General features: G+C 37.5%; 1 protein-coding gene across 1 annotated transcript in view; it reads left to right on the top strand.

Moving 5' to 3' along the window:
* LOC135721694 (uncharacterized) overlaps nucleotides 1-18,823 on the top strand; it is an 87,151-nt gene that overhangs the window by 66,791 nt on the left and 1,537 nt on the right. The window contains exons 24-67 of the mRNA XM_065244121.2: nucleotides 409-453; nucleotides 524-577; nucleotides 732-839; nucleotides 959-1,012; nucleotides 1,121-1,174; nucleotides 1,255-1,299; nucleotides 1,409-1,462; nucleotides 2,599-2,643; nucleotides 3,287-3,340; nucleotides 3,647-3,700; nucleotides 3,791-3,844; nucleotides 3,947-4,000; nucleotides 4,123-4,176; nucleotides 4,379-4,423; nucleotides 5,321-5,365; nucleotides 5,462-5,569; nucleotides 5,668-5,721; nucleotides 5,807-5,860; nucleotides 6,755-6,808; nucleotides 6,895-7,002; nucleotides 7,101-7,154; nucleotides 7,284-7,391; nucleotides 7,591-7,644; nucleotides 7,746-7,799; nucleotides 8,441-8,494; nucleotides 8,641-8,694; nucleotides 10,862-10,969; nucleotides 11,047-11,100; nucleotides 11,202-11,255; nucleotides 11,494-11,547; nucleotides 11,672-11,725; nucleotides 11,879-11,932; nucleotides 12,024-12,077; nucleotides 12,321-12,374; nucleotides 12,459-12,512; nucleotides 12,585-12,638; nucleotides 12,778-12,831; nucleotides 13,078-13,095; nucleotides 13,277-13,330; nucleotides 13,692-13,754; nucleotides 15,018-15,183; nucleotides 15,328-15,437; nucleotides 15,523-15,603; nucleotides 16,582-16,764. Of these exons, the coding sequence (XP_065100193.1) occupies nucleotides 409-453; nucleotides 524-577; nucleotides 732-839; nucleotides 959-1,012; nucleotides 1,121-1,174; nucleotides 1,255-1,299; nucleotides 1,409-1,462; nucleotides 2,599-2,643; nucleotides 3,287-3,340; nucleotides 3,647-3,700; nucleotides 3,791-3,844; nucleotides 3,947-4,000; nucleotides 4,123-4,176; nucleotides 4,379-4,423; nucleotides 5,321-5,365; nucleotides 5,462-5,569; nucleotides 5,668-5,721; nucleotides 5,807-5,860; nucleotides 6,755-6,808; nucleotides 6,895-7,002; nucleotides 7,101-7,154; nucleotides 7,284-7,391; nucleotides 7,591-7,644; nucleotides 7,746-7,799; nucleotides 8,441-8,494; nucleotides 8,641-8,694; nucleotides 10,862-10,969; nucleotides 11,047-11,100; nucleotides 11,202-11,255; nucleotides 11,494-11,547; nucleotides 11,672-11,725; nucleotides 11,879-11,932; nucleotides 12,024-12,077; nucleotides 12,321-12,374; nucleotides 12,459-12,512; nucleotides 12,585-12,638; nucleotides 12,778-12,831; nucleotides 13,078-13,095; nucleotides 13,277-13,330; nucleotides 13,692-13,754; nucleotides 15,018-15,183; nucleotides 15,328-15,437; nucleotides 15,523-15,603; nucleotides 16,582-16,764 (2,898 nt within the window). The remainder of the gene's footprint in view (nucleotides 1-408; nucleotides 454-523; nucleotides 578-731; nucleotides 840-958; nucleotides 1,013-1,120; nucleotides 1,175-1,254; nucleotides 1,300-1,408; nucleotides 1,463-2,598; nucleotides 2,644-3,286; nucleotides 3,341-3,646; nucleotides 3,701-3,790; nucleotides 3,845-3,946; nucleotides 4,001-4,122; nucleotides 4,177-4,378; nucleotides 4,424-5,320; nucleotides 5,366-5,461; nucleotides 5,570-5,667; nucleotides 5,722-5,806; nucleotides 5,861-6,754; nucleotides 6,809-6,894; nucleotides 7,003-7,100; nucleotides 7,155-7,283; nucleotides 7,392-7,590; nucleotides 7,645-7,745; nucleotides 7,800-8,440; nucleotides 8,495-8,640; nucleotides 8,695-10,861; nucleotides 10,970-11,046; nucleotides 11,101-11,201; nucleotides 11,256-11,493; nucleotides 11,548-11,671; nucleotides 11,726-11,878; nucleotides 11,933-12,023; nucleotides 12,078-12,320; nucleotides 12,375-12,458; nucleotides 12,513-12,584; nucleotides 12,639-12,777; nucleotides 12,832-13,077; nucleotides 13,096-13,276; nucleotides 13,331-13,691; nucleotides 13,755-15,017; nucleotides 15,184-15,327; nucleotides 15,438-15,522; nucleotides 15,604-16,581; nucleotides 16,765-18,823) is intronic.

Below are 18,823 nucleotides of genomic sequence, written 5' to 3'. Positions count from 1 at the left end.
ATATGACATGACTGTAAATCTTCCAGAAATAAAAATTAAATTCAAATTAGTTTTGACCTTTTCTCAGTAACAATACTGTGTATTTTTCTGCGAGAAAAACATTACACAATGTATAATGCTCTCTTAGCTGAACACAAGGGGTCTGGCTCAGAAAAACTATGACATCATTGTTATTAAATTTGAAGTGAACCTAAATATGTTAGAAATTAACCAGAACACCAAGATAACTACAAACCTTACATTTTTATGTACAGTATCTCAAAAATTGCAGTGTCCTGTCAAAAAAAGATCCAATGCAACTTTTTAATTCAACTTTTTCATGCTTAACAATGACTGATTAAATGCAGCCAAAGCCAAATCTTTGTACTCTGTATGTAAGAGTAAAATGTACATCATACTTTATTTTAGGGAATGTTAGGTGCACATGGCCTGAAAGGATTCCCTGGCATCAATGTAAGTTCACAACGTCTGTTTTAACATCGACTGTTTATTTCTGCTCTAATGTTCCTTACTGTCTTGTTAGGGTAACAGAGGACCTGAAGGTGACAGGGGAGACATTGGACCAAAAGGGAACAAGGTAAATATTTATTAAACTCGGCATAGTTTAATTCCACTCATTTATTTATAAGGTAACAGTAAGAGCCAGCTGGTCATTATCACAATATTAACAAGGTGGACTCGTCTGACACAAATAATAAATACCTTACTTATCATAAACAATCCTCTCCCAGGGTACTAGAGGTTCCATAGGGGTACAAGGCATTCAAGGTGAGCAGGGACCGACAGGCTTTCCTGGTTTTCCAGGAAACAGAGGTCTACCAGGAGAGCAAGGGTTTCAGGTATGAGTTACATTGTACATGTATGTACAATTACCTAAAATAGGCACATTTACACTTGTACTTGTCTGTCCACGGTAACAAAAATTTTAGGAGTCTTAATACTGTTCCTTCAAACACAGGGTGAGGATGGTGAAGCTGGTCTGGATGGCAAAGTGGGCAAGGAGGGGCCAAAGGTCAGAATTGCGCTTTATTACAGAGATTGGAATTGACAGTGTGCTAGATTATAAAAACATTTATATAATATTCTTCATTACTAATGTCTAATCTTGGTTTTAATGAAGGGGAACAAAGGTCCTGAAGGCCTTCAAGGAAAGCCTGGCACTAGAGGGCTAAAGGTAATAAAAATTTTTACCATAGTATCTTTCATAAATTCGTTTTTCATTCAAATTCGTCTTAATGCATGTCTTATTTTCAGGGTCGAACAGGGCAGAGGGGTCACGCCGGCATGCCTGGATTCCCTGTAAGTGTCCAAGAAAGGCCCACAAACAGAGATTAGGCCAAATCTGTACCGTCGCAGCTTATGGAAGTCTTTTGTGCAGCATGTCAGTTTTATATTGTGTTTATTTCAGGGTTTACCTGGCTCAACAGGACCTGTTGGAGCTGAAGGAAAGCCTGGTACACAGGTTCCCATTCTATATTTTAATACCATGACAACTGTAAAATAAGCATCATTTTTATATACTGTATGCACCATGGGCTGTACTGTAAAATAATAACAGGGATTATTGTAAAAGCACATAAAAATTACATGATGTGTGACCATGGACCACAAAACCAGAAGGGTCAATTCAACATTATATGAAAGTTGAATAAATAAGCTTCTCATTGATGTATGGTTTGTTAGGATATGGCCGAGATGAAACTATTTGAAAATATGGAATCTGAGGGTGCAAAAAAATCAAGTTGTTGAGAAAATCACCTTTAAGGTTGTCCAAGTGAAGTCCTTAGCAACACATATTACTAATGATAAAAACATTTTTATATATTTACAGTAGAAAATGTACAAAATATCTTCATGAAGCATGATCTTTACTTATAAGAAATTAAAAATCCTTAATTTTGACCCATACACTGCAAAAAAGGATTTTCAAGAAAAAAAATTCTTAATATTTTTGTCTTGTTTTATGTAAAAATATCTAAAAATTAAATTAAGATGCTTTTTTGATGAGCAAAACGACCCAAGAAAATAAGTTTAGTTTTTAGACCAAAAATATCAAATTTAAGTGATTTTGTGCAAAAAAACAAGCAAAAAATTCTGCCAAAGGGGTAAGCAAAAAAATCTTTACAATTTTTCTTAAAAACTAAATTCAAGAAAAATTTTCTCACCCCATTGGCAGATATTTTTGCTTGTTTTAAGCACAAATTCACTTAAACTGTATATTTTTGTCCAAAGACTACACTTATTTTCTTAGGTCATTTTGCTCATCCAGAAAAAAACATCTTGATTTAAGAATTCTTAGATATTTTTACTGAAAACAAGACAAAAATACTATAAAAATGTCCTTTTTTGCAGTGTACCCATGCAACTTATGACTGGTTTTGTGGTCCAGAGTCACATATAGTTTCTACTTGTAAGTAGTGATGGCATCTATCATGTTATTGATTGAAAACCATATTTACAACATGTACTATAGTATATACATGGTACTTTAATCTCAATGTACAAACAGGATATCTTTGTCATAGTTTTCCTCACATTACTTTAACCAACACTTTGTTTCATTCAGCTCGATTTTAATTGTTCTTTCTTATGCTTCAGGGACCACAAGGCCTTGTGGGTAATGCAGGAAATAAAGGACCAATGGTGGGTTCAACTCTCTTTGTAGGAAATCCCACCAACCCATAGTTTTAAAGGAGACATTTCATGAATATCTGACTTTTTCCATGTGTAATTGCTATAGTTGGGTCCCCAGTGCTTTTATCAACCTAGACAATGTGATAAAAGAACAACCCAGTAACTTAGTTTTGGTAAACCATTCTCTGCAATTCTATGGATTGTGCTAAGCGTTGCTAAAAGTGCTAGCACCAGACCCAGGGATTGGGCGTTTAACTCTAGAGGAGCTGGAAAATAAGCATATTTTTAAAAAAGTGGAGTGTCCCTTTCATGCAGCCACTGTCCTAAAAAACTATTTATGTAGGATCTGTAACTGAACTGTGCACTTTTTGCAATAAAGTAAGAGTCAGTGTTATCATGCTTGAGCATCTGCGCAGGGCATTTAAAAACGAATGACCACATTTTATAGGGGATGGGCCATGCCTTTTATGAATCATAAAGAGGTTATACAAACAGAGGTGGGCATACCCTGTGCTGTCAAAGTTTCATTTGCACCATACCAACTATAAAGACTTCAGTAAAGTGCAGTAGACCTTGACAGAAAAGGTCAATGGTTTGCAGCAAAAAGTTTACACTTGAGGTTCTCAATCTTGGCTGGTGTCTCAAACCTTAGGGACTGCAAGGGATTGCTGGAGAGTCTGGTCAAGATGGACCACCGGGGTCTATGGTGAGTTTTCTTTACTTTTCAGTGTCAGTGTTACATACCTTTTAAAAATCAATTAAAGGGTTGAATTTAAAGCATTAACGTTTGATTTCACTCATTGATATCACCTTGATTTCAATCTTTCATATGACCTTAAAGATATCAAGGTCAAATTTTCACAGAATGTTCTTTACATTATGGATTGCCATAGACTGGATCACATGCGTTGTTAAAATCTAATGTTTTAAAGAGAAAGGACATACAAGCAGGCAGACAAATACAGTAGATGATGTGATGCTACCTATAGTAATGAATGTGTTTTAATAAAAGGGTCCACCAGGACGAGACAGGCCTATGGGCAGTCCAGGACCACCAGGAGAGAGGGTAAGTTTATGACCTGTTTGTTTGCCATAACCATACAGTTCATGTAATCATGCACATTTTCCGTGATGTTTTTGTGTGTATTTCTCCTAGGGTTTTACTGGAAAGACAGGATCCGAGGGACCGCAGGGCCCTGTTGGCATGTATGTAAGTGACCCCTCCACAGGGCTCTTATAGAGAGGAATGGGAAGAGAATGATGCGTAAGGTGATGTGTTTATGTAGCAGCTCATTCTGTGCATTCTCTCAAGGGTTTCCCAGGAAACACGGGCACGAGAGGAAGACCAGGCCACACCGGAGAGAGAGTAAAAACACGTTACACTTTCAGCCTTAGGCATCACACAAACAATGCATTATTTTATGAAATCATGTATGAAATTCACCAAAACTAACTTTAAATTCATAAGTAAAATTATTTATTTTGCAGGGAGAGCCAGGTTCTAGAGGACCTCCGGGACCTGTTGGGAAGCCTGGACTTCAAGTAAGTGTGGGATAGAGCTTATCTAACTAACGCCAAACTATTATTATTATTATTATTATATTAGATGTCACTAACCTTTACATGTAGACCATGTCTGTTTTTCATTCCCATGAAAAATGCCGTGCAGTTGCCACAGGTGTAATACTGTGTCCTTTGTATGCTGTAGTGACTAATGTTCTTAACCTTTATGTGTGTTGTTTAGGGTCCCCCTGGTCCAGTAGGTGAGAAAGGCATGTCAGGACCCCAGGTATATTCCACTACTGAAAAATATTAGATTTCATAAAAAATAAACTCACTGGGACCTTACTGGTTTGGTTAAGGTTAAAGGGATAGTCCGCCCTAAAATGATATTAAACCCATGTTTACTCACACCTAAGCGGTCCGAGATGCATATGTCCATCGTTTTTCAGACTAACACATTTTCAGTTATTTTAGAAAATGTCTTAGATCTTTCAGTCGTTAACAATAAAGTTACGGGGTCCACGTCCTTCAAGTCCAAAAAAGGTGCTTTTATCCTTCCCCAAAGAAATCCAAACGGCTCCACGATGATAAACAAAGACCTATGACGGTAATCTGTGCTGTGTTGTTGTAGAAATATCCATATTTAAAACTTTATAAACGAAAATAACTAGCTTACAATAATTTCCGCCATCTTAGACTTCTCTGTATTCAGAAGAGAGTATCAGCATAGTGTATGCACTTTTTCTAGTGACGGATGACAAATTCGGAGGGCGGGGGCACAGAGCAGCAGAAAAATCTCTGTAAACTGTGTACGCTCTCATCTTGAATGCGGAGGCGACCAAGATGGCGGCATTTCCGGAAGCTAGTTATTTTCGTTTATAAAGGTTTAAATATGGATATTTCTACAACAAACCCGGCTTGAATTACCCTCAGAAGGCCTTTGGTTATCATCCTGGAGCCGCTTGGATTTCTTTGGGGAGGGACTTGAAGGACGTGGACCCTGTAACTTTACATTTGATTAACTGAAAGATCGAAAACATTTTCTAAAATAACTGAAAATGTGTTTTTCTGAAAAATGATGGACCTATGCATCTCGGACGACTTGGGGGTGAGTAAATCATAGGTTTAATATCATTTTTGGCCAAACTATCCCTTAAAAATCTTATTTTTTTACTTTTTACAGGGCCAACGGGGAGATCCCGGGCCTTTGGGAACAGATGGAGCATGTGTGAGCATATTTCGTTTATTTATTAACATTTGGCTGTTAATGTAAGTTTTAATGATGAATCGTAAAACTTATTTTTTTATTGATTGTCTACTAAAGGGACCTCCAGGACTGCAAGGAGTCAGTGGGGCCATCGGAAAACCAGGGCCAAGTGGAAGTAAAGGACCACCGGGGGACCCAGGGCCAATCGGAGCCATGGGTGTTCCAGTAAGTAATAATTCTTCTTGCCGTACCCAATGATGGATTTCAAAAGTTTTACATTGAAGATTAGCATTGAGAATGATCTCAATTTTCTTTTCTTTTAGGGTCCTCAAGGGCCAAGTGGAGGGCCTGGTGTTGATGGGGAGAAAGGAGAGAAGGTGCAAGTGAACAAAAGGCTTTTGGAAAGGCATAAACTGTGCTTTTTATGAAATGAAACATTTTTAATAAACTGTGGTTTTGCAGGGAATGATGGGCCCTGCTGGTGACGATGGGCCCCTTGGACTGGAAGGGCCTCAGGTTAGGCACAGAAAGCTTACTATAATGGCACTTTTCCATTGCATAGTACCCCACGGTTTGGTTTGGTTTGGGTCTGGTCAGGTCAGCTCACCTCACTTTGGCTTGGTTAGCTTTTCCATTGAGTTTAGTATCACTTAGCAGTGGGATGGATTATAGGCGTGTCGTTATATTTGCGCTGCCTATTGCTGTGACATCATACAAGTGAGCGTCGTTGTACATTCCCAAGCATTCATTTATTTCTCAGTCCGCCACGAAATTGAAATTGACCACACAAATAGATGTTTGCACATCGCGTTTATCACTACCTCCGTCTCACATGACAGTTTCTGCACAACACCCATGGCATCAGTCGCGCGCTCCGCTGAGCCTCATTTAAGGATATATGTGGACGTGCGCATCGCAAATGTGCCACCACAAACTGCAAGTCTAGAAAAAACTGTTATGATGTTCCTGATTCTCAACCTGTGGATGTTTTTCATCACTTAAAGGGAGTTTGGGAACTTACAGCAAAGCACAGATGACAACTTCTTTGCTCGAGACAGCGCAAGCTAGCACAAAGGTAAAGCTAATCTTACATTATAGCAATGATGCTGGTAGTGATGATTCTCTCAGGCCAATCAGTGATCTACATTGTTTTCACATCACGTTTTGGTATCAGCTCGGGGCACTTGGAACCCCAACCGAAGCAGTACTAAAAAAAGTATCAGGTACTACGTACTGCACCCAGTGGAAAAGCCCCCAAAAGTAAGTTGTCCTAAACCAAACCATAGGGTACTATGAAATGGAAAAGCGCCAAAACATAAGAAAGCTGCAATCTCTTGTTATGTTCAATGTGAAATAAATTATGTTAAGTAATAAATTACATTAGTTTGTTTGATTCTGGTTCCTTTACAGGGTCTTCTTGGTCCAACAGGTTTTGAGGGGCCTCCTGGATGGAAAGGCGATAAGGTATGGTGATAGTTACTACGCCATTATCAATAATGGTTTTTTGATTAAAAAAAGTTTGTTTTTTAAATATATTCACATACATCCAGGGGGACAAAGGTGCCATAGGTAAGACTGGTTCTCAAAGACAAAAAGGAGATGTTGGGCCTCCAGGTGCAAAAGGTCTAATGGGTCCATCCGGCCCAGCAGGTAGACAGGTGAGGGTCTGCAAAATTACCTTTTGAAGCCTATTGATCTCATTATACTGTAGGTTTGTTATCTTATGAAATGGTAATATTGGTCTTTATTGATAAAGGGCGATAGTGGCCCAGCTGGCGTTATTGGTGATCCAGGCCCTAAAGGAGAAAAGGTTAATCATCTATACAGTTGTTTCACATGTGTTACCATTACCAAACATTATAAAAACTTTGCCAGTACACTGAAAATGGTACAAAATGTAATAAGATGTTTGTAGTAATAAGTAATATTTTTTTCTCAGGGTGATATCGGGCCACGGGGGTTTACTGGTTTAGAGGGGCCGTGGGGAGATGTGGGAAAACAAGGAGAGAAGGGGTCAAAGGGAACTAAAGGACAGATTGGCCTGCAGGTGAGCGCAGTCAGCATTTTACCACATTTAGACCTATTTATCATCATGTATCTTTACATTATATTTCATCTACCCATGTCTGTTTCATCAGATAAATCTTGCCATTATTTCTCTTTTAAGTATGAGAGTATGGAAGACTAAAGTAATTTCATTGTGCATGTATTAGATAGTATGTGTGATCAAAGGCTGTTTTGTTTAGGGTGAGCCAGGACTTATGGGTGGCGTTGGTCCTGGAGGTCAGAAAGGTATAGAGGTGAGTGATATTTTACACCTTTTACAGTGAGTCTTTTACAGTATTTTGCATGAGAATAATTTAATAAGTTATTGATTTAATTCTGTTTAATTGTATTTTAGGGTGAAACAGGTCACCCAGGTCGAGTGGGGCCAGACGGACCTCCAGGAAGCAAGGTAACACATTTTATTCCTCTTATAGGGTGCATCTTATCTTACTTAGTACACTGTAAAAAAAATCCGTAGAAATTACAATGTTATTGCAGCTGGGTTGCCGGTAATTTACCGTAGATTTAAAATTATGTTGTTTACTGGCAAGAGTTTGTTCAATGTTTAATAAATGTTAAATATTAACAAGTCTTTATCTTTACAGAATAAAACTATACAATAACAGCCTCCTGCAAAGCATTCTGGGAACCAGAAATCATCATTAACCTTTTTCTGTATTTTGCTTCAGATTTTGTTTCCCAGAATGTTTTGCTTGATGCTGTTTTTTTTAGTTTTACTCTGTAAAGACAAAGACTTGTAAATGTTAAATGTTCATTTAACTTTGAACAAAATGTTGCCAGTAAATAACATAAATTTAAATCTATGGTAAATTACCGGCAACCCAGCTGCAATTTCTACGGATTTTTTTTACAGTATATGAATCAGTGAATCAGTATCATGCACAGGAATTGCATGAAGGAAATTTCTAAGAAATTATCTGTACACTGATTTTGAAAAACTTTGGAAATAATTCATTGAACACACATATATAGATTACATAATAGATCATTTATTACATTTCTTGATCTCACACCCTTCTTCTTTTATAGGGAGAGGTTGGGCCCAGTGGTTTGCCTGGTGAACCAGGAGATGTTGGACCTGAGGTTCTGATTTATTACATTTTTTATTCATCTCGTGCAAAGAATATACTGTAACATGACACATCTTGTTTAAATTGGAATAGTTTTCATTGTATGTCCAAAAATATCACTGTGTAATATATTCGCTCTGTAATTGTGCTTTAAACCAGGGAATTGCAGGTCCCAAAGGTGTAAGAGGTGAGATGGGAAAAGACGGGGCACAGGTAATCCTTGTTTCTTAGTTTTAAATGTGAGCTCTGTCTGTACAGTGCAGGCTCTGTTAAAGGTGGGGTGCATGATATTTTTAAAAACACTTTGGAAAAGGGAGTTGTACCAAAAATACACTTGAAGCCAATCAGCAAAAAAAGGCGTGTCTACTAACCAACATCGTTGCCTGGGTTGCGTATGTGTGGGGCGGGTCTATCAAAAGAAGGTCCAGATTCTATTGGGGTAGGGGTGTGTTTGTTTAGGTAATTTCAAATGTCAACATTGGCTTTCAGAGATCATACACCCCACCTTTAATCTGATTTGAGCATCAAAATGTGATTTCAATTCAATTTTATTTATTTAGCGCTTTTCACAATTGTTTAATTGTATCAAAGCAGCTTTACATTAAAAAAGCAGGAGAAAACACAGAAAAACTGATGCACAACATAAGAAGCAGAGTAAAGCGGCTAAGATTTAACCATACTAGGGAGTGTAGTAAAAATGTGTTGTATAGAAGAGAGTTCTAAGTGAAGCCAATGTCAGCTGACTCCCTAGGTGTTGAAAAAAACTCCTAGGAGAAAACCTTGTGGGAAAGGTTGGGAATGCTTGCCCGAGAATTTTCGGGTGTTTCTTGTATCAGCCCCCACCTCTACAATGGGTGTATAGGTGCACAGGAACAATCCTTTCTAAAATGCATTAAACTTTCATTTACAAAGACGTGAAACTCACCGAGTGGTCAGGGGTGTTCACTGATATGCTCACACAAAAATCACTGCAAAAGATGCTTTCCAACAGGTGTTTTAGCATTCGTTGTAAACTTTTGGACCTATTTTTCCATTGAGAGCTTGAATAATAGACACTCCAGCCCAGTTGGTGGCGATAATCCGCCTTTGCCAATTGCAAGAATAGAAACAAGTTCCTGCCGCGGAGTAATACCGTACCTCACAGCACATCTAATACAAGTCAATGGAGTTAACTATACAAATACAAAACTACGATAAAACCTGTTGGAAAGCATCTTTTGCAGTGATTTTTCTGTGAGCATATCAGTGAACACCCCTGACCACTCGGTGAGTTTCACGTCTTTGTAAATGAAAGTTTAATGCATTTTAGGAAGGATTGTTCCTGTGCACCTATATACCCATTGTAGAGGTGGGGGCTGATATAAGAAACACCCGAAAATTCTCGGGCCAGCATCATATGTCGAAATTTCAGTCAAAACCGTTCTATTTCATCATAAACAATGTGAAATCAGGGCTTTAAGTGCAAAATACCGAACTTGTCCTTTAACAAGATATGTCTTTAGTTTAGACTTAAATTGATCGACTGTGTCTGATTCTCGAACATTGCTGAGTAAATCATTTCAGAGCTTAGGGGCTAAGTAGGAAAAAGAATCTACCACCTTTAGACACTTTTGATATTCTATGGATAATTAAGTGACCAGATATTAGATTGCTGTCGAACATCACACCTAGGTTCTTGACTGTGGAAGATGGCACAGTGCAGCCGTCTATGGACAACTTGTAATTTGACATATTTTGTTTGGGGCGATTTGGTTCAATAATAAGTATCTCTGTCTTATTGGAGTTTAGCATAAGGAAGTTATTTGCCATTCAATCACTGATATCACTTATGCAGTCTGTTAGCTTAGAAAACTGGTGGGTTTCGCTAGGATGTAAGCAGATGTAAAGCTGGGTATCATCAGCAGTGAAAACTTATGTTATGTTTCTCCTAGAGATAACATGTATAACGAGAAAAGGATAGGACCTAGAACTGATCCCTGCGGTACACCGTATTTAACCGGAGAGTGACATGACTTTTCCTCATTTACATAAACAAAGTGATAGCGGTTGGTTAAATACACACAATGTACAGAAATATAATGTACAAAATATACCCTGATTTAAAAAACTACACAAAATACAGTATATATACACAGAAAAAATGCCTAGAGATGGCATTAGATGCCAATGTAAAGTACCGTAGGAAGATTTTATGAAGAAAACAGTAAATCACAAAAGATTGACTGTAGCTGGGCTTTTAAAAACTAGATCACATATTGTCTAAGCTTTAAAAATTGCTTTATTTCCATACTAAATAATTTGTGTTTCTGCCAAATATAATGTCAAAATAATGTGAAGTGAATCTCCTAGGGGCTTATTTGTTGTATATATTGCCTCTTAGGGTGGTGTCGGCCTGGTCGGTCCACAAGGTTTTTTAGGCCCAAAAGGTCTTCCTGGACCTGTAGGAGAGAAAGGAGATCCAGGTGATAAAGCAGAACCAGGGCCGGAGGTGAGCACACAATGAACTTTTTAAATTTCTGACAACTTAAAAATGCCTGCACATCCACTATTATAACATTACTTTAGGGTCCAGATGGTCTTCCAGGTATTCAGGGACCACCGGGACTGCCTGGTTTAGAGGTAAAGACCATTTAAACCTGGAATATACATGATTATAATGCACTGTACAGGCAGTAAGTCTGCAGTTATTGATTAACCCAAACATTTTAATCACCACCAAGGGGCCACCAGGTGAACCAGGGGAACGAGGCTTACCGGGTCAACCAGGATCTCCGGTTAGTGCTTAATAAGTGACTATACATCAAATTGTTTTTTATTTTACATGTTGTCAACTTTAATGTTTGGCCTTTTATTAATGCATCACCCAAAACATATTCTGGTACCCGAGGTAAACAGGGCTGTTGTTGAAAAGACCCTGCTTCATTTTTTACCTTATTGTTATTCAGTCTGTGCTTCTTTAACTCAACAGTGGTGTTTGATCATCAGGCCTTTAATGAATTTTGATTGTTGCAGGGTCGCACAGGTGTCTCGGGACCCGAAGGAAGAGAAGGGATGAAAGGAGAGAAGGTAAGGTCACAATGACCTTTTTGTTTTGCTTTCAGTTGTAAGTACTGGTTGAGGTAGCCAATCAGAATACAGATTCTCTTATGCTCTTATCTGCAATTTCTTTTAATATTGATGAAATCTTTAGGGGGATGATGGCAAAAACGGAGCACCAGGAAAAGTGGGTCACATTGGACGAAGGGTAAGATAATATGATATTTTCTAATCTATAGTTTGGGTACTATAGTTTAATACTGTAGATCATTGGTATGTATATATTTATTTTAAATCTATAATAAATTAATTAAATGAATAAATTACATCTAATAAACTGTATATTTTTGTACATCCAAAGGGTAAAAGAGGCAAAGCAGGGCTAAGGGGAACCAGAGGGGCAAGAGGAGAAAAGGTCAGAAATGAAATTAACAACATTTACATTTCATTCAAACACATGATGTGTTTAATTCTTGAATTATTTTATTTTTTTGATTGTCCAATAGGGAACAAAAGGAGATGAGGGGGAGAAAGGCCTTCCTGGATGGGGCGGAAGTATAGTAAGTAACATTCCATGGAATTACTGTACCAATAAATTGTACTATAATGACACGTTACCTTAATTTCTTCAAATGTTGTATTTATATTCATATTTATGCTACAATACTTACAGTTCATTCAAGCTATACATTTATCAGTTCCAGTTTAACTATACAGAAGCACTGTATTAAGATAGTTATGCACCAATTCCTGATCTATATATAATGAATCATAAACTACACTTTTTTTTCTTTGTGTGACAGGGAATACCAGGGTTAAGAGGAGATCCTGGGAATGAGGGGGTTAATGGAGCTGAGGTATGTTTAAAATGTGCTCAGGTTGGACTTTTAGGCCTTTTGTAAATGTGTTATTCATATAATACCTTAACTATCGCATAATAGGGTGAGAAGGGGGAACAAGGGTCGCCTGGTCCACCTGGAAAAGACGGCTTAAAGGTAAAAAAGGTTAAAACAAAAGGTCAATTTAGTGTTTAAAATAAGTCTTAAAAGAATCTTTGTTCTCTGTAGGGAAATCTAGGGCCACTTGGGCCTCCTGGACCTCCAGGACCAAAGGGGGAGCAGGTAAGAGAAAAAAATATGGTTTGGTACGGTAATTTTTTTGTAATTTTAAGTTTTAATTATATATAAAGAAAATATAATGAAAATATATATTCATGCTTATGCTTTAATGCATGTAAAAATGTTTATACTTTTCCTAAAGGGGAATATCGGCCATGCTGGGCCCAGAGGGATACCTGGAATACCAGGAATACCGGTAAATATAACATTTTACCACTTTCTATTTGTTAAACTAAGAGCCCCATTTTTTAGTAATGTCGCACCTGCTGCAGATGCATTAACATGCAGCCTGTCCTTTCAAGATATGGAAGCACGGTTAATTCATTTAATGACACAAGTAGGGATAGCGAAATGCTTTATCGCAGGTGCAGCCTGTTTTATGTATAAATGAGCATGAAGATCATTTCTAATTTTAGTGTTGTTTATCTCCTCTATCCTACAGGGCTTGTTTGGAGACAAGGTATGAATGTAAATTTGTTGTCATGAATAAAACAGAGCTGTTAAAGATTTAAACTTTAGTCTACCAAAGTTACTGTAAGTAGGACTACACAGATCAGTGCTGCAGATTAAACAGTCTTCGATGAAAATAATATTTTGTTCATATTAAATTTTATGTGTAAAATGTTAATTTTTAATCTTAGGGACTTAAAGGATTTCAGGGGCCTCCTGGGCCCCCAGGACTCACAGGCTTACCAGTAAGTTGCCTTATTGTGGCTTTAATACAGCAAACTATATGATAACAGTTTTTGCTTACAAAAAATGAAATAACCTCTTATCAAATACTCTAAGGGGCAGATATCCGGACAGTGCTTATCTAAGTCCCAGATTTAAACACCTTGTCCTGTTTAATTTTAACATATTTTGTTGACATTGTTTTGTTATAAGATGCACACCTGTAGTGTTTTTTGTAAGGCATGCTTGTAAAACCTTCTTGAATGACCCTTATATTAATAAGGCATAGTACTGGATTAACCTAAACCCTGTCCGGGAAACCACCCCTAAGAGTTTACAACCACATAATCTTCAGATAAGATTTTAGTTTTTTTATTATTTTAGGGTCCACCGGGTCCTCCAGGACCTCCAGGTCTTTCTCTGAACTTGACCCTGACTCAGATGAAGGTAAGTTGTTAGTTGTCTTAGTTTTGTTGACACTGTAAACATCGCAATTTGCTATTCAGATTTAAGCTGTAATTGTGTAGCTCTAATAGTTAAGCAATATGTTAGCGGCACAAAAATTGGAGGTTTGATTTCCAGGGAACACAGATACTAATAAAATAACCTAAAAAGTGTCTGACAAATGTGTGTACATATGTAAATTGATGAAATTGTTTCCTGGTAAATTTAAATCTTGTATGAAACTAGTATTTTTGTTTTATTTAGACTCCGGGCGGGGTATGTTTTTAAATGTTTCCAATGGATGTGCCGCACTTTAAAAAAAAAAATGGCAGCAGCTGGCGTTTTTTTCCGTGTAAGCGCCAGTTTTCTGCATTAAAAAATGTTTAACTTTGGTTAAAATGCTCAGCTCGTCAATGTCACTTTCACTCGACCATCCAATTACGGTGGAGGAGGGGTGGCGCATCGTACAATGACTTATAAACAGAACTGAAATATCATAACAACCCAAGCGCCCAGCTAAAAAAAAGCTGACAAGCACTCACAGTTGGCATCTGCCTGGCTATTTTAGCCATGTTTAAACACTTTTTTTAAACACTTTTCTTTAAATCACATTTTCTGATCAAAGCCTAATTTACCTTTTTAATTTTTTACTGTATGTATTCATATCTGTTTTATACACCTGACCTTTTTTTATTAAAGATGACATATCATGAAAATCTAAGTTTTTTATAATTGCGTCACCAGTGCTTCTATAAAATGTGATAAAGATCAACCCAGGAACTTAGTTTTGCAAGCATGTGAAAAAAGGTCATTGAAATTTGTCTACCGCTGTGATGTCAGAAGAAGATATACCGCCCCTTAATCTGCACTATCCAACCACGGCACTGACATTTAGTGCAGAGATCTGCTCATTTGCATTTAAAAGGACACGTCCAAAAACGCAACATTTTTGCTCACACCTACAAAGTGTCAATTTTAACATGCTATAATAAATTATCTATGATATTTTGAGCTAAAACTTCACATACGTACTTTGAGGACATCAAAGATTTATTTCAAATCCTAAAAAAGTCTTGTGAAATGTCCCCTTGAAGGTTTTGATTCAGAGTCTGACTAAAGAAACTATTCCTTTGCTGCATTAATGCAGAAATAAAATGTGCCATTTATCTTCTGTAATTCATGTGACTGGAGGACTTACTTATTGTTAGACCCTCAGTTAAATGCTCCATAATTCACTTTCTCTGTCTGACATTTATTCTCCAATAGGACCTGATGTACAGTTCAGACAAGCCCAATTACTCTTTGGTTCAGACACTGCTAGACTCGCTGTACCGTGACCTCCGGCTGCTGGTGGATCCACCCGATGGTAGCAAGCAGCATCCAGCCTCCACCTGTCTAGAGCTGTGGCTGTGCCATCCCAACTACACCAGCGGTCAGTGTTTGTGTTTTTCTTAATGTTAGCAACACCAAAGCCACAGGTTCAATTCCCAAAAATCCAGATACTGAAAAGAAAAATGGTGGTTAAAGATTTGGGATGGTTGCAAATAAATGATGACTTGTGTAACTATTGTTGCAGGTTTCTACTACATTGACCCAAACCAAGGCAGTCCTATAGATGCTCTTTTGGTTTACTGTAACTTCTCAAAGACAGGAGCAGAGACCTGCCTTCACCCCAGAGATGCACATGTAATGTCCTGCCATACATCTCACTAGTGTCTGTTTCAAAGGACACTGGAAATTATTCTCATTCTCCTACTTTCATGTTCAACAGCTGCCCATAAAACTTTGGCAGAACGACTCTGGGAATAACAGCAGGTTCTACTGGTTAAGTTCCCTGGAGGGCGGATTTAAGGTTAGTTGTACTGTCAGTCTACAGAGCTTTTTACTTCCTACTGTATATTAAAGGATTAGCCCATTTAAATCCAGATAATTTACTCACCACCATGTCATCCAAAATGTTGATGTCTTCTCTGTTCAGTCGTTTTTTTTTCTTGTCACTATTTTTCTCATTTTAATGGACCCCAACACTTAACAGTTTTAATGCAGTTTAAAACTGCTGTTTCAATGGACTCTAAATGATCCCAAACGAGGCATAAGGGTCTTATCTAGTGAAACGATTGTCATTTTCGGCAAGAAAAATAAAAAATATGCACTTTTAAACCACAACTTCTCTTCTTCCTCCGGCTGTGAGAAGGGCCAGCACGACCTCACGTAATTGCTTAATGACATCGAAAGGTCACGTGTTCCATATATGAAAACCATATATGCACATTTGTGGACCATTTTAAACAATAAACTGACACAAAGACATTCATTAGTATCATTTGACATACAACAACATCGGAACGGTCCTCTTTCTCCACAATTGTAAACATTGGGGCGTAGTTTCGCATACTTCACGCGTGGCCTCTTGACGTGATGACGTGTTAAGTGAGGTTGCACTGGCGCGTTACAGGACTGGAGAAAGATGAGAAGTTGTGGTTAAAAAGTGCATATTTTTTTTCTTGCCAAAAATCACAATCGTTTCGCTAGATAAGACCCTTATGCCTTGTTTGGGATTGTTTAGAGTCCTTTGAAACTGCAATTTTAAACTGCATTAAAACTGTTAAGAGTTGGGGTCCATTAAAGTCCATTAAAAAGAGAAAAATCCTGAAATATTTCCCTCAAAAAACATCTTCTCGACTGAACAAAGAAAGACATCAACATTTTGGATGACATGGTGGTGATTAAATTATCTGGATTTTTTTTTTCAAGAAAATTGACTAATCATTTAAGGCTGTGTCAATTATATTTTTGGTCAAATATTAAAATGTTAATTTCCTGTGGTCAGTTTGAGTATCCAGCCCTGAGTGTGGTCCAGCTTCGCTTTCTAAGACTGCAAAGCAACCGAGCCGAGCAAAGAGTGACGTACTCCTGTTCTCCTGGACTGCAACTGGGACAGACACAGCGCCAGGTCCAGTTTCGTACTGATGCTGTGAAACAGAGCTATTTAGGAGAACTGCAAGACTGCATGGTAGGTGGTGTAAAAAGTTTAAAATGCCTCTGATTATTATCATCACATTAAATAGAGGAAATTGGATCAAATCATAAAAATGTCCCGGTTATATTTCAGCAAAAAAAATTTAATAAAATATAACTTTATTTTTAGGATAATTACTGTACTTAAATACATTGTGACTGCTTTCATAAAAATGAATAATGGGGTACTTTCACCCCAAGGTCTCAAAAAGGGTTGCTTTTTAATATAGAGCTGTAAGGATGACGTATTTTTGTAGGTAAATTTTGTAAAGAGTTACGATTTTAGCATAATTTTTATGGGGTTTTGGGTAAATGGCTTGAATTAGATCTTGGGGTAACACAAGCTCAAGATATTTTCATGTTTTGTCCTTTTACATCATTCTCCTTGTAAAAGTTTTACATGTTTTAAAAAGGGCACTTTCATTGTGAGGATACGCCATTACGCATGAAAATCTCAAAAACAACGTAAAGCCCCCAAAACCCCCCCCCCCCCCAAAAAAAAACATCCATAGAGTATAAATTCGCAATTATCTGATTAACGATTTTACATTTCCTTTGGTGTGTACGTGTGTATTAGTACATGTTAACGATATGCATAAGATACAAACCCCAAAGTAAACAATGACGCGAGTTATCGTCTCCAACGTAAATCTCTTTTCTTGGACTAACAAACACACGGATTGTAGGCAACAGTTTACTTCCTGGGATTTGTTATGTAGACAAGACCAAAATTATTGTAATTCCTCCCGCTTCGGAACTCCTGTTAGCAACTGAATCTTTCAAACATGGTAAGGAGAGTCACATTTCCGGCTGATGTCAGAGGTATTCAGATCTATCACAATTTATAGATTATCTGACTAGGGGTGTAATGATTAATCGTGCAAATGCGCGTTTTCTCAATGTATGAATTTGAATGAATTACGTTGAAATCCCGGCACATCCGAACCCCAGGGGGCGCTCTCATGCAGAAACTCCCTTTGTGCCACACAAGAAGTAGCATTACAAACGCTATTTCAGGAAATGTCTACAGGAATATTTATAAGCTGTTCTTCAAATTGTTTCAGGTATTTTCATGATAATAAAGAATATTTTGAATGATTTTTATTTAACGAGTGTTGCTTTTTTAAATGCATGTTATAAACGACTCCGACTCACAATGATTTTAGATTGATAAGGACTTCCTACTGACCAAATGCTGTAATACAGGCACAAGCTGTGCATAAAACAAAGAATCGCAGCCTTGCGATTCAGAATCGATTTCAGACAGGCATTTTTAATGAGGACCGCGATTGAATCGTGATTGAATCGTTACATCCCTATATCTGACCAATCAGGGACAGTTTTGTACCAAATCCCTGCTTTTCAAACTGGAAGAAAGGTCTACAAAAATTTAAACCATTTTTACCTTGTCTTTGTTGAATAATGGTAGTCTACCCACATTCACGAACATACAAAAGTGCTAAACATGCTAAACATCTCAGTCTCATAGAAATTCCTCTTTTAGAAATGTCAGACAGAAAACGGCCCAATCTGAAAATCTGATGCTTATGACATCATAGGCATCTCACTGCCCGTCCACTTTAAAATAATTGGCTACATTTTTTGAGTGGCAGCAAAGTCAGCCAATCAGTAATGAGATTGCAAGTTAAGCCAGTAGGAGGAGCCAAATAGGTGCAAAACCACTTGGTTAAAATCCCCCACCCTAATAGAGCTATCTGAGAGAGGTTTTTAGGAAGCTTCTAAGGCATTACAGACCCAAACAAAGAAATTTTTGTCTACATGTCACAGAACAAGGATAAATACCTCATTCAATCATTCTATGTCACCTTTAACCATAAACCACGCGAACACATTGTATTATACCAAATACACAAAATAACGTTGTTTTTAAGCAATGAAATAGGTGCTCTTTAAGTTAACTTTTTAATTTATATTTAATGCATTTAGACTTCAAAATTCATAAAAGTGAGATTTATTTGTGCAAGTAATATAACCTTTTGTTGATCATACAACTTATTTTTTGTGATAATCCTATGGAAAAATCCCACCTAGGT

The sequence above is a fragment of the Paramisgurnus dabryanus genome, chromosome 18 (assembly GCF_030506205.2).
Source record: "Paramisgurnus dabryanus chromosome 18, PD_genome_1.1, whole genome shotgun sequence".
NCBI lineage: Eukaryota > Metazoa > Chordata > Actinopteri > Cypriniformes > Cobitidae > Paramisgurnus > Paramisgurnus dabryanus.
The sequence above is the reverse complement of the archived record's forward strand: the minus strand, read 5'-3'. Positions and strand labels throughout refer to the sequence as shown.